At 44.3% G+C, this 14,150-nt stretch overlaps 1 protein-coding gene across 2 annotated transcripts in view; it reads left to right on the forward strand.

Annotated features, from left to right (window-relative positions):
• Window positions 1–14,150, forward strand: part of SLC35A5 (solute carrier family 35 member A5) — a 130,344-nt gene that overhangs the window by 54,214 nt on the left and 61,980 nt on the right. For both annotated transcript variants that reach the window (XM_086934099.1, XM_086934100.1), the window contains exon 4: window positions 7,424–7,522. In XM_086934099.1, coding sequence (XP_086790225.1) covers window positions 7,424–7,522 — 99 coding nt within the window. The remainder of the gene's footprint in view (window positions 1–7,423; window positions 7,523–14,150) is intronic.

Here is a 14,150-nt window from a genome sequence, read left to right on the forward strand (position 1 = left end):
GTGTTTCACTCGTCGGCTACTACGTTCGGGTCATACGCGAGTTAATCATTTAGTCTTGACCGCGTACATAGGTAAATAGCTGACCTAAACGATAGAGTGAAATGAGTCTTACCGGAGGATCTCAGTGTAACGGGAGGCTCATGGCCGCAGCCGTGCTCGGGCGATTAACCATGAATGCGTAAGTGCGCGTTAAATAAAGGGGCGTGTTGGTATAGTGATAACAAACGTTGAGGATGGACTGTCACACACTAGATTAAGTATTTGGTCTGATCACGCTAGTGATCAGCGTGCAAGTCTATTAGAAACTGAAAGTAAAACAGAGTGAATTCAAAAGAGAGAAAAATAAATGATCGGATGCCATAATTGGAAATGTCCAAAAAGGTGACGTTAAGGTAAAAACAAAAATAAAAATATAAATAAAAAGCGGACTCACTATGGTGGCCATCTTGAAGTGAGTGTAGGTGCACGGGAGATAAAATATTCTTGAACGGAATGCAAATGGACATATACACAACACTGGAAACACAAACTCAATAAATGGTAAAAAAAACAGTAGGTTAACAGTGGAACTCATCAAAAACAGTGTTGTCATCATCTCGGCTGGAGCAGGGAATAAGGATACATGATATGAATTGGTGAAAATAAAGAGTAATAAGAGTAAAGGAATAAGCGGTAGAAACACAGGTGAAAAAGGAGAATGTGCCATGTCTATAAAGGTGATGCAGATGTCTGCGATGAAATCAGCGCTCAGTCAGGAATAGCGCTGTCAAATAGGTTGGTCAGTGTATGAGCGCTATTCGAGTAGGTCATGTCCCGCCTGAGCCTCCGGTTATGACCCCAAGGTGTAGTGTGGTTGTACAGGTAGGATTCTTCCTTCTTTCAAGGTTCATCCCTACTCAATGGGTCCAGGGCTCACTGCTGCTGCTCCTTAGTCCTCCTCCTACTTGCCTCTGGGAGGTTGTATCAGTGGGGGTGACCTGACAGACTGTATCAATTCCCCTCTCTACTGGACACGCGCCGTGTCCAGTGGAGAGGGGAATTGATACAGTCTGTCAGGTCATGGTTGTGCAGAGTCCTTGGCAGCCTACTCAACATTTAGGGCCACGGCCCTGATGTCTTTTTTCCTCTCCTCTGTGCCTGGCAAGGCTTTAGCTATCCCACTTTTGATTAAGTAGGAGTTGTGTAGGCCCCTGAGACACAACGGATAGCGTGGATATCCAGTGCGAGATTGTGTTTTTTTTGTGGGTTTTTTTGGTGGGGGGGATTGCACATATCTGAACACAAAAGAGTAACCTAGCACCAGTGTCCAGTGGATAAAGGACATTTTGTATACTTGTAGCTAATTTTAAAACGCCACTAAACCTCTCTACTCACCTTGTTTTTGTGCCCCACTGCTTCACCATAATAGGGCCATACGGTTTAACATCATTAAAGATCTCCGGCAAAGAGTGCCTCCGCGGGACCCGTCTGGCATTGCAGCGCCGGCCCGACGAGGAGCTGCCCTTTGATGAAGGAAGGCACCTCTTTGGGTGTGTGAGGGCCCTTGCTCCTATTGGAGCACTCCCTTCCCTAGATTTGTTCCTTCCCCAGCTGGCTGTCCACCCTCCCTCCCCTCCACTCCCTGTCGCCCCCCACCTCCACACACACATAGGAACTGCATATCCTTTTGTGCATAGATATTTAGTAGGGCATGTATGCTGGACCCGGAGTGCACATATCCCCAAGACCAGTTTTCTTCGGTTGTTGCCAGCCGGGCAATTCCTTGACTCGCTGATGCATGCAGGCCAAGTCAGTGGCACAGCAACTCCATATAAACACTATTCCAGGATTGATCTGGATTTTGTTAGTGGTAGCTTACTATAATCCGCAAGCATGTCTCAGAGTTACTGTGGATCATAATTCTGTATTATACTACCATTTACAGGCGGTAAAAAAACAGAGGCGCCCGTTTTCTTTTCCTCGCTATCTACTTTTAGATACAGAGTATATCCTTACTATGTCAAAAACCTTGTCCGAGTTGGTTCAAATCAATACTGGTTCTGCATCTCCCCCGTTTGTCTGGGATGTAATTAAGACTTTTATCTGGGGTATCACACGGCAGTTCACATGTATGTGAAATTGTAAAGAGGAGGACAGATCAGCAGAAATTATATTTCTCTATGAAAATTGGTCAACATTGGGGAGGGCATTGAAAGAGAAGATTGTGGCTAATTACAATAGGAACCAAGCTCTCCAATAGGAGTATGGAGAGTAAGTTGGGCGCATGTTGGCGTACAAAATTGCAGACCCGAAATCCAAGACTCTCATCCATTTCCATCAAAGGTGATGATGGTCTGCTACACACACATATTCACAGGCAATTGCGGAGCAATCTGTTTTCTATCAGAGTCTTTATAGCCAGCCTGAATCGTTTTACAGGACTGGGTTTGGGAAAAACCTTCAGGGCTGCAGTTAGCCTATTCTTGATGAGATGCATAATGAAATTATTGTAGCTTTATCTGTGCTACCCCCTGGCTAAGCGGCAGGGGACTATGCAATACTGTTAGAATTTGATAAAACCTTCAAGGAGATTATTGTTCCTCTTTTAATTAAAGTTATTCAATATATTGGGGCTTGCGGGGAAATGCCCTGCTCTTGGAATATGACTAATAAAGGGGTATACGTTGAATCCCCAAAGTTACAGACCCATGTCATTGATTGATAGCATGGACAAACTCATAAGGGGCACATGCTACTATTCAGACTGGAGGGGTGGGCAGAGGAAGATTATATTTTAGCTAAAACTAAGTATGGCTTCAGAAAGGGCAAAGAGACTATTGACCAGTGTCTTAGTCTGAGCATGGTAATAGCTAAATAGACGGGAGCTTAGTAGGAAAAATCTTCATGGATTTAACAGCCACGTTCGACTGTTTTCCATTCCAAATAGTGGGTTGTTATTGAGGAGTTGGAAGTTGATGTCCCCATTTATTACCTTCTTAAGACCGGTGTATTCCCAGGGGACCACTAGTTTCTTATGGCAGGAATGGTGAGTGCACTAAGTTCTTTGACCTCGAACAGGGCATCGGACAAGTGTGCGTCCTCGCATCATTTCTGGTTTCACTTTACACTAACAGAGTTGAGGTTGTTTTAGCGGGGAGCTCCAGAGACTTACCGTATATTGAATCCTGTCCCCTCTCTATGCAGATGATGCAGTGCTGATTCCCAGAACTGGTCCAGCAGTGCAGAGACTCATAGAGGAATATATTGCCTTCATGAAAAACTTGTATCTCCATGTGAATGAATTTAAGACTTGTGTATCTATCTTTGGGTCCCACCCAAAGAAATCCCCGGCTTCTCACATTGAATTGAAGGGTTGAGGTGGCTGAAATGTTTTCCTACTTGGAGATACTCTGACAGTAAGTTCTCTTGGAATAATATGGCCTCTAATAGAGCGCTGGTGTTACAAAAAAGCTTAGGGGCAATTTTATTTACTTTACAAAGAAATTTGGGTCTAAACCTATGCCTGCGATTTTGGACATATGCAGCCAAACCCATCTCTATCGCTATTTGGTGCTGCAGTCTGGGGTATGGTGGATCTCTAATCTCTCCAGCGAGCTGAGGATGCATGTAAAAGGCTCTTAGCTTTGCCCCAAAGTTGTTTCAACTTTATATGCTACAGGGAGCTGGGTTTACCATACATTACAGATACTATTAGGTTTACACCAATTCTACTTCGGCTCTTGATATAGAGGAGGGAGACTGTTATTTTGAACCTAACTGTATTGAGGGATTGTTTAAACCTTGATCTTGTACTAAAGATCCCCCTGGTTGTAATATGTAAAGAGCATTCTTGAGGAGTTACTACTTTTGGAATTATTTGAGTCTCCTTCCTCGTGCTTGTCATTTACAAAAGTGAGGCTCAAGGAAACGTTTCTAGCAAGGGCTGCTGCTAATAGATGGGAGGCAAATAAGAACAAAGCCACTGTTGGTCTGTATCAGGTGCCTCCCCCATATCAAGGGGCCCAGTCTTATTTATTTTTTTTTTTTACAGAATTTGCAGCATTGCTTCATCTTAACAAGATTCCGTCTAAATTACATTCCAATGATGTGTGACTGCCCTATAAATACTCTTTCTTTGAGTGATCTTTGTGTATGTCCCTTCGACTGTGTGTCAATACAGTCTGATTTAAATTTCTTATTTGTTTACGCCTTTTACTCTTAACAAAGGAAAAAATGTATTGTTCTGCTTTTGCGCAAGTATGATTTTAGACTGTGTCATCGGGCATTTTTAAAAAAAAATCCAACAGTGGTTTGTCATACACTGGCTTCATACCTTTGGGCTTTGAATGAATGGCAGGCGATCCTAACTATTTTGAGATCAAAGCTGAGTTGATGGTAGGACGACTTATGATATCTATGTTTTATGACAAATGTAATGATTATAATGGATCTTTTTAACTTTTTTTATCATATGTGTTTACGGTGAATCTGTTTGTGATTTTATTATAGACTAGTCATGTTAGGAGTACCACTGTTTTATTGTAAATGTAATCCATGCATTGTTCTGAAAAACTATCTTTTTAACTTTCTTTTAATTTAAAAGAAAATCAAGCTATACTTTTTTTTAAAGGAACGTAAGCTACCGGAGGAAGTTAGTTCCTATATCTCTTTTGAACCCGGATGCAAAAATATTTGCAAAGGTTCTGTCAGCCCGACTTGCTCTCCTCAAGTCCGGGTTAGTATCTCACCAGCAGCGTGGCTTTTTTACAGGGTGGGACACTACTTGTCATGTTAACACCGTGGTCACTGCTTTCGATGTGGCAGATAAATCTGGTTGTAACATGGGTATTACATTAGTAGACACAGAGAAAGCATTTGATCATGTGGTGTGGGAGTGTGAATAACAATGGCTGCTTACAGCTTGATTCGGAGCTTTTGCAAATGAGTGCAGGCTTTATAAAGGAGCCCCAGTGTTCAATTGGCTTATGTGGGGATATTATCCACTCCTTTTCGGATTTATAGCCACACCCGGTAGAGGTATCTGCTATCCTCTTATTTTATTTGCTGTATATATGGAGCCATATTTGTCTTTCCTGTATCTGAATGATTACATTCAGCCTATCATTACCAGCGGATGAGAACTTCATATTACTGCCTACATGGTGATCTACTCTAAACTTAGCTAAGTTCTCCTTAACTTTCCGGCCGGAAACTTTGATACCTGGGGTTACCTTATCTGCTACATACCTAGATGTTCAACTTGCATCACAGGTGGAAAAATTGTTCAGCTAAAGTGTGAGCCTCTCTTACAACCTGTTATAAAGAACCAAAAATGCTGGAATAAGTCACCGATCAGCATCATTGGTCAGTGTCATGTTAATAAAATGAATGTTTTACCCAAATTCTTATATTTATTTTGCACAATTCCCTTACATGTCTCTAATTCTTTCATTAAACAATTAGAAGGCGCCATCTGCAGTTTTATTTAGGGTTACAGATTGGCTCAACGGGCAATACAGCTAATTACTTTTCCTTATAACGGGGGGGGGGGGGGGGTCGGAGGGAGGGGGGCTTCACCTCTCTTTCAAGCTCTACTTCTGGTCTGCGTTTGTTGGGCATCTCTGCAAACAGTCTTGGGGCTCTCAAGTATTTTAAGCGGGTCAGATTGAAGTTATAGTGTATGTGTGAATGTATGTGTGAATGTATAAGTATATATATCTTTCACAAAAAAAACATATGTCTCTGTCTGGGTCGTTATAGTTGGAAATTGACATTTACAAAACCTTTTGAAATTCACTGAGAAAACCATAGGTTTCAAGGTCGTTCTAGTTAGAAATTAGCATTTAAAAAACCTTTTGAAACTCACTGAAAAAAATATAGGTTTCAGGAATGTTATAGTTATTGGACATTTCACTCGTACAAAACCAGAGAAATTCGGCTGTTCTAGTTAGTTCAGCTATTATAACTTAAACCCCCACAATGCACTGCTGATGACTTCACATATTACACCATTCATGACATGCTCAGTGATATCACTGATGACATCACTGACATCTCATATGACATCACTGATGACATCACCCAGTGACTGTTTCTGTAAAGTTTAAATATGTTATATATATATATATATATATATATATATATATATATAAACAGAGAGTTGTCCCCTTAGTAGAAGCCACACAACAGATGGTGAGTTTTCAGTGGTTTAATTGGGGAGAGCTGACGCTGCATCGTGAAAAACAAACATCAGGGTAAATGTCAAAATGCCAACGTGTTTTGTGCGCAGCGCGCACTTCTTCATCGGCTGACTGGTGAAAACGGCAGGCAAGTTCAGGGCACCTGTATTTAACCACTTGGACGCTAAGGCTTAGAAGGCTATATAATGAGATTTCCATTGAAATGAATGGGCAGTGCATGACAAGTTACCCTTGTCATTAGCATCCAAGTGGTTAAAGATAGTACACGCCCATGTGGGCGGAGACAGTGACACTGCGTGATGGTAACTGTAGTGCCTGCTGAGGTTTTCACAGTGGAGACTTGCCGATAATACACCAATTAGTAGTAGTAAAGTCCCAAGTGGGTTGATGAAGGTTTCCATCGGGGCAGCGACACCATCTGACTCTCCTCCCCGTGCCCTCTGCTTCCTATGCCGACGACGGTTGGCGCCAGCACACGGGCCACGGAGTATGGTGGGGCTTCCACCGCTGCAGGACTGGCCGCATCACATAAACAATAGAGAGTTGTCCCCTTAGTAGAAGCCACACAGCAAAGGATGAGTTTGCAGTGGTTTAATTGGGGAGAGCTGACGCAGCATCGTGAAAAACAAACATCAGGGATAAATGTCAAAATTGCTGACGCGTTTCATGCGCAGCGCACACTTCTTCATGGGCTGACAGGTAAAAATGCCAGGCCAGGTCCTCCTAGGACCGGAAAACAAGCATCCTAGGACCGGCTTTGATTACGATTACGGTAAAGCTTCGGATTGGTCTTTCTTTGGATATCTGTGTTGATATTTTTGTTTACCATATTGCTTGTACTCTGGTGATTACATAATCATGTTTTTTTTTGTTTTTTTTTTACTCTCCAGCCTACACATTTGAAATGTGATTGTAATGTGCTTTAATGTTGGGAGGGGGCGGGGGGCGGGGTAACCCCTCACCTAATGTACTCGTCTATTAATTTGGTTAGATTGTTCTTGACCATGTTTGACATTGTCAATAACAATAAAAAAAATGTAAAAGCTTTCAGTTTGTTATGATAAATTAATCGGTAAAAGTGTGTCTTAACATATGATTTGTAATGTACTAGATAACGTTTTTTGTTTATTTTGTTTGTTTATTTTGTTGGTGATGTGGCTGTGCTCGAACAAAAATGTATTTAATTAACGTTTTAAGTTTTTCCATCCACATTTATTTATGATATAACATGCTCTATTTCACAGAGAACAAGTATGACTATCTTCCAGCCACAGTCAATGTATGTGCCGAGGCTGTTAAGCTTATCATTTGTTTGGCTCTGGCAGTTTGTGTTATCATAAGAGGTAAGTGTTACCTCGAAAACATGATACATTTGTCAGGTTTGCGTGCCTACTTTTGTTGAAGGGAACACATTTTTCTTAGAAAATGGAAGGCACAATTCTATATTACTCTAATATTGATATTCTCTTCTTAAAATCGCATGTTGCTCTTTGTGTTTTAGGTGCAAAACCATTTTTGATTTTCTAAACGGGTGTTCTGCTGATTTTAGAGCTAGTAGGGAGAAGTATGTTGGTCATGCATAAAGGTAGCTCTTAGAATAAATAGGGGCAAGAGCATTATGGTGTGCTGAAACTGTATAGGCTGTAAATCTGTTTAGTTGGCTTTGGAACAAAAAATAATTTTGTTTCATTGGGAAAATGTTGATTTGGCTCAATTTACCATAATCTTTGATTTTACTTAATGTTGCAGTATTTGCACAACATCTAATCTGTATGAATGTTGTTAGTAACTGGTGAACATTTAATCTATATGAAAAAGAAAAAGTATTGTTGACACTCGGAGGCTATGTGGAAAGTGCTGTGTGCTTAATTCAATATAAAAATAATACCATAATGTCTGAAAGGAGCTACTTGATGGCAGACTTTCAGAAAGCTACTAGAACCACATGAGCAAATGTGAATATATTTGGCACAGCTGAGTGTTGGCTGGGTGGCCCATTAATTTTGAACAGAGTTAAGGATCTTCCACCTCTAGTCATGTTCAGATTTGGCCCATATTGTCCTGGGGACTTCCTTAACCCTCCACTCAGCAGGCCACAACTCCCTGCAGCAAGGACTACCTCAGTTATTCCGCCGGCCCTATTTACAGGGCGCCCCCTCCTGCATCACCGGACTTCCTTGACCCTCCACCCTGCAGACCACAACTCCCAACAGCCTTAACTCCTGGGAGAAGGACTACCTCATTTTTTCCCACTGTTTCCACCGCCGGGCCTTTTTAGAGGGTGCCAGCTCCCGCATCACAGGACTTCCTTGACCTTCTACCCTGCAGACCACAACTGCAAACTGCCTTAACTACTGGGAGTAGGACTACCTCCCGTATTTCCCGCTGTCCCTGCACTGCCTGCTGTCCATGTACCTGCACTGCCTGCTGTCCCTGCACTGTCTGTTCCAGGTCCCTGCCCAGGGCACCCAGGATCACTAAGACCACATAACTAGGCCTCCAATGGAGACCACCACACGGCCATGCAGCAGACTCTCCACCAACGCACCACCGGTTGGACAACGTCCAGTGGCAGAACTCCTGGCCCTCCTGATACCTGATGGTATACCGCCAAGGAACTCCTGGACCCTTGATGCCGAAACAGCTGCGTCTCCTCATCCTCCCCACGATCCACTAAAGGACCATTCACAAGCCGACACTGCCACTTCTCCTGGACACACACTTCTAAGATCCTATCCACTTCTACCAGCAAGACCAAGAACTCTCCGCAACCTCTCTACTGTATCCTGCTCAATGCCCCCTCACTCTGCAAACACACCAGGGAAATCTGGAAAACCATCACCACCCACTCCACAGACCTTGCCTTCATCACCAAAACGTAGCTCAACCCCCCTTTGAACCAAGACATGACCACTGCCTCTCCTGAAGGCTACAAGATGATAAACTGAGACCGCGCCTATAAGCAAAGCAGAGGTATCTCCATCCTCTTCCAGGGAACCATTGAATGCACCATCACCATCACCAACGGCAACCTCATGGAACACCTCAACTTCCTACTACCAACTGACACTGAAGACCACCATAAGAGTCACCCTTGCCTACAGACCCCCAGGGCCCTAAGCATTTTGTGACTCCATTGCTAACCTCATCGCCCTCCTAGCAAGAACTCTCAGCAATACATCCTACTCTGGTACCTCAACTTCCACATAGACGACCCAACGATGCTAACTCCCCCACCCTCCTGGAGAATCTGAATAACATCGGCCTTTCCCAACTGGCCACCGAGCCCATGCACAAAGCCGGACACGCAACTGACACCATATTCGCTTCCAGCAACTGAATCAAATTCAGCCACGTCACAGAACTCACCTGGATCAACCACACCATCATACACTTCACCTCACCGACCCCCATCACACCATCAGAAGGCATCATATCTCCTCCCTACGTAGCTGCCGCTGGGTAACCGGAACTCAGTGGTCACAGGCCCTCACCACCTCCCAAACCAAGGCCTCAACAGTCCTCAACCAGACTGTCCAGAACTTTGCCACCAGGATCACTGACCGCTTCCCCACTGAAACCTACAAAATCCAGTAAGACCTGCGAACAGGCCAGCTGGTACACCCCAAAACTCAGGACCGCCAAGCACAATTGCCACCAACTGGAGAAACGCTGGTGTGTCACCAAGAACCCAGCTGACAGTTCAGCTCACGAAACAGACCTCAACAACTATTACCGGCACATCAAAGAAGCCAAGAAGGCGCCATCACCACCCACATCGACTCCGCAGCTAACCACACAAAGGAACTCTTCAAAATAGTCAAAGAATTCCCAAACTCCACAGCCTCCGAGAAAACCATCCACCCCTCCCAGGATCTCTGCGACATCCTCTCACAATACCTCTACAGCAATATCACCAAAATCCACTGCAATTTCAACATCCAGACCGCCACCCCCAATGACCTCAAGCAGCCAGCGAACACCAGACCATTTTTTTTAAAACTCTTTTTATTAGTGAATGGACAATACAAAAATAAAATAAAAATATCGGGTGATATCATACATTACGCTACACACAATTCCTCCGGCCAGATACAGAAGATTAATACGACATATCGTATGGGTCATAGGAATTCTTGCACTTCCAAACTCTGCAATGGTGGACACATTTCTCCCCGGTGAGTATTCCATGCTCCCCACACCTTCTCCCATTTCCTCGGGCATCCCCTGGCTATGAACACCGACTTTTCCCTGAACATTCACCAGTCAAGGTCCACCGTCCACTGGGAGACTCAGGCGGTTGGCTGGCCCCCCATAGTTGGGCAATGTTCCACTTGGCGACCATATATGCCAAAGTGACCCACTACTTCTGATACACATTCAGATCCGTGGGCTCCCACACATTCAATAAACACCTTTGGGCTTCCGGCAGTATCTCCACCCCCAAGACCTCCCTCAATACATCGTGAATCTTTACCAAATACGTCTGTATCGCCACACAATGCCATAGGATATGAATCAAGGTGCCAGATTCTCCACAGTCTCTCCTGCACTCACACTCTCTCCCTGTCTCATTCTTGCCAATCTCGGGCCTGTGATATAAGATCTATGCAGTATCTTCAACTGTACGAGCCGAAGCCTCATCTGAATTGCAACGACTTTAGGAGAGGAAATCGCTTCCACCCAGTCTTCGTCATCCAGTTCCAGCCCGTCCTTACACCATTGGTCTCTAATGTGGCCCAGGTGACTCTCCATATTGTTGACTAGCTTCCTATATATCAAAGAGACCGTACTCTCGGCGATATGCCCGTCTAGCACGCGGTCCTCCAGAGGTGATGACTCTGTAAGAACTGAGCCTCTAGGTATATGTGTATCAAGGGCGTGTTGCACCTGTAGGTACCGAAACCGCTCATTATGTAATCTTTATGCTTCCTGTAGAGACTCGAATGTCAGCACTCCGTCCTTCCCCCAGACTTCCTTTATATGAGTGATACCAATAGTGTCCCATTTATCGAACCCCTTGGTTTTCCAAAGGCCACCCAGCTTTTTGGAATTCAACAGGGGGGGTAGCCAGTGTTAGTCTACCCTCCCACACTAGACTTCTATTAGCTACGTGCCACACTTGTACCGCATGCGCAGTCGGGCCGGTTAAGGCGAACTTCCCGGATTTTGCCTAAAGCTCTGTCTATCCTTCCTCCCGGCGACTGTCGTTGGTCCATGGCAAATCCCGAGGTCCTGGAGGGACCATAAACAATATGGCTTACTGCTGCTAACTGCGAGGCCCAATAATATCTCTGCAAGTCTGGGAGACCAATCCCGCCATCGTAACACGGGAGAGTTAGCTTGGCAAACGCAATTCGGGGCCTACCATCCCATAAAAGCCGCCTCTGGAGAGTTTCTATCTCTTTAAAATAGGAGGCCGGCACCGGGTCAATCGAATTCTGCAAGGAATATAAAAACCGGGGCAAGGCCATCATCTTAAAGAGGACGGCACGCCCGGGCATAGATAGCGGAAGAGCCTTCCAATGCTCCACATCCTTACTGCATCTATCTAATGGGAGAGCCAGATTTTTGGTGAATAGCAGCCGCGGGTCCAGCGTGATATATATATATAAACCGGGCAGGCGCGGTTTTCTTTTGCTGCTGTTTGACGATGGGACATCCCCTCTGCTTGGATGTATTATAGGTCTTGCTGCGTCCTTTTCTGTAAAAGTTTATCCCTCATAAAATACTGACATCTCGCTTATTTTTAGACCTTCTCGTGATAAACTGAACATAAATTCCTACAAGATCTATTCTGAACACCATCGCAAATCCTATCTGTTGGTGTGGGTTGCGTTTTATATTTATTACTTGGTCGTGGCCTTTTTAAACAGACGGCACCAAAATTCTTGGTATAATAACTTTCCGGACGAGAAACAGCTTACTAGCAGAAATTCCTATGACTTTTTCAGTTCATGGAAGTATTTGACTCCACCATCACCTAGTGCCCTGAAGAAGTCTTATACTAGGACGAAACGTGTCAGCTGTACTGTGTGTCGAGTCATTAGAACTGGACTCTGTTTTTTATCTACGTAAAGTGAAAATAGAATAAAAAGAAAAAAGTGAAGAACTTTCTTCTCTGGATGTGGACTTCATAACTTCCCCTACTGATAAACTAGTAAGAGAGGCGTGCTGCGCTATATCCTGCTTTTAAATACTTGGTGACATATTTTAAATATTGTGTGCTTACTTTTAAATTGTTAGATCGCCGCATTTCACAATCCATTGTTCCCCTCGCTTCCCCGGTCCACCACTGACTCTGTCAGCTTGTTGTGGAGGGAAGACTATTCGAGTGCACACCGGAAGTGACTGCGACTTCCTCCGTCCATCCTGCGCTAATTAGGGGCCCAGCACTGCAAAAGACTGCAGCTCGACCGCACTCTCTGGCTGATAAACTAGTAAGAGAGGCGTGCTGCGCTATATCCTGCTTTTAAATACTTGGTGACATATTTTAAATATTGTGTGCTTACTTTTAAATTGTTAGACCGCCGCATTTCACAATCCATTGTTCCCCTCGCTTCCCCGGTCCACCACTGACTCTGTCAGCTTGTTGGGGAGGGAAGACTAATCGAGTGCACACCGGAAGTGACTGCGACTTCCTCCGTGCAACCTGCGCCAATTAGACGGGCCCTCAGTAGCTCAATAAGATCGACGGCGCGGGAGCGCAGCGGGCACGTCCTCAGCACGCCGAAGACTCGCCTAAGACAAGCCCGTCTGCGCCCATCCGCGCCAGACCGCCGCCAGACTGCTGCCAGGTCCCCTCCATTTCGATATAAAAATACGAAAATAAATATATATATTAAAAGGAAAATAAATTTTAATGGCCATTACTAAATATTCTCGCTCAGAGTTACTTTCCCTTAATACCTCCCTGCACCCCAATAACAGCGGAGATCTTCCTCCACACACATTGCTAGCTTCCTCCTGCCCTCTTAAGTGTCTATATGGAAATGTGCGCTCCCTCCCTAAGCACGCCCTTGAAATATGGGCCCTACTAGATCAGGAATCACCAGATCTCTTTTTTATTACGGAGACCTGGCTCCAAGAAACGTCCTGCCCGGATTTAGCCACTGCTATACTCACAGGATACAGTATTTTAAGATTAGATAGAACGGCTAAAAGAGGAGGAGGTAAAGCAATAGTCTACAAATCACCTATAAAACTTCTAGCCATTGACACACAGATCACTGAATGGGGTGAATTTCTCATATTCTCCCTCGGCCTAAATGACAGAGAATCCTGGAAAGGAGCGCTCATCTACAGGCCACCAGAAAATAGAACCCACTTTGCGACCCAACTACTGGAAATCCTGGCCCCTCATGTCCTAGCATGTAAAAACTTCCTCTTAATAGGAGATTTTAACTATCACATAGAACTACAGCAGGACTCTTACACCTCTGAACTAATGGACACTATTAAGGCAATGGACCTGATGCTACTAGAAACAGGCCCGACCCACAAGGCCGGTCACACCTTAGATTTCCTCTGCACCAACTCACAGGCAGTTCAAATTATCGAGCTCTACCCAATCCTATGGTCCGACCACATGATAATTAAATTCAACATCCAAGTCTATCCAACAAAACCTAACCACTCAAAAAAGGTAAAAATGAGTAGACCCTGGAATAAAATCAATTCAGACTCCTTTGCTATCGTTTTTACGCCTCCCCCCATAACCTTTAACTCTGTCCCAGACAAGGTAGTAAAGGACCTAGACATAGCAATCAAGACGGCCCTGGATCATATTGCCCCACTACAACAATCAAAATGCCCAAATACAAGATCCCCTTGGTTTACACCAGACCTTAAATCAATGAAACAGGCTATGAGGCGTACTGAGCGCAAATGGAGGAAAACAAAAGAGCCTCTAGACAAACAGCTGTACAAATCTGCACATAAAGAATACATACATATAGCCACAGCAAAAAA

This window comes from Lissotriton vulgaris, chromosome 8 (assembly GCF_964263255.1).
Source record: "Lissotriton vulgaris chromosome 8, aLisVul1.2, whole genome shotgun sequence".
NCBI lineage: Eukaryota > Metazoa > Chordata > Amphibia > Caudata > Salamandridae > Lissotriton > Lissotriton vulgaris.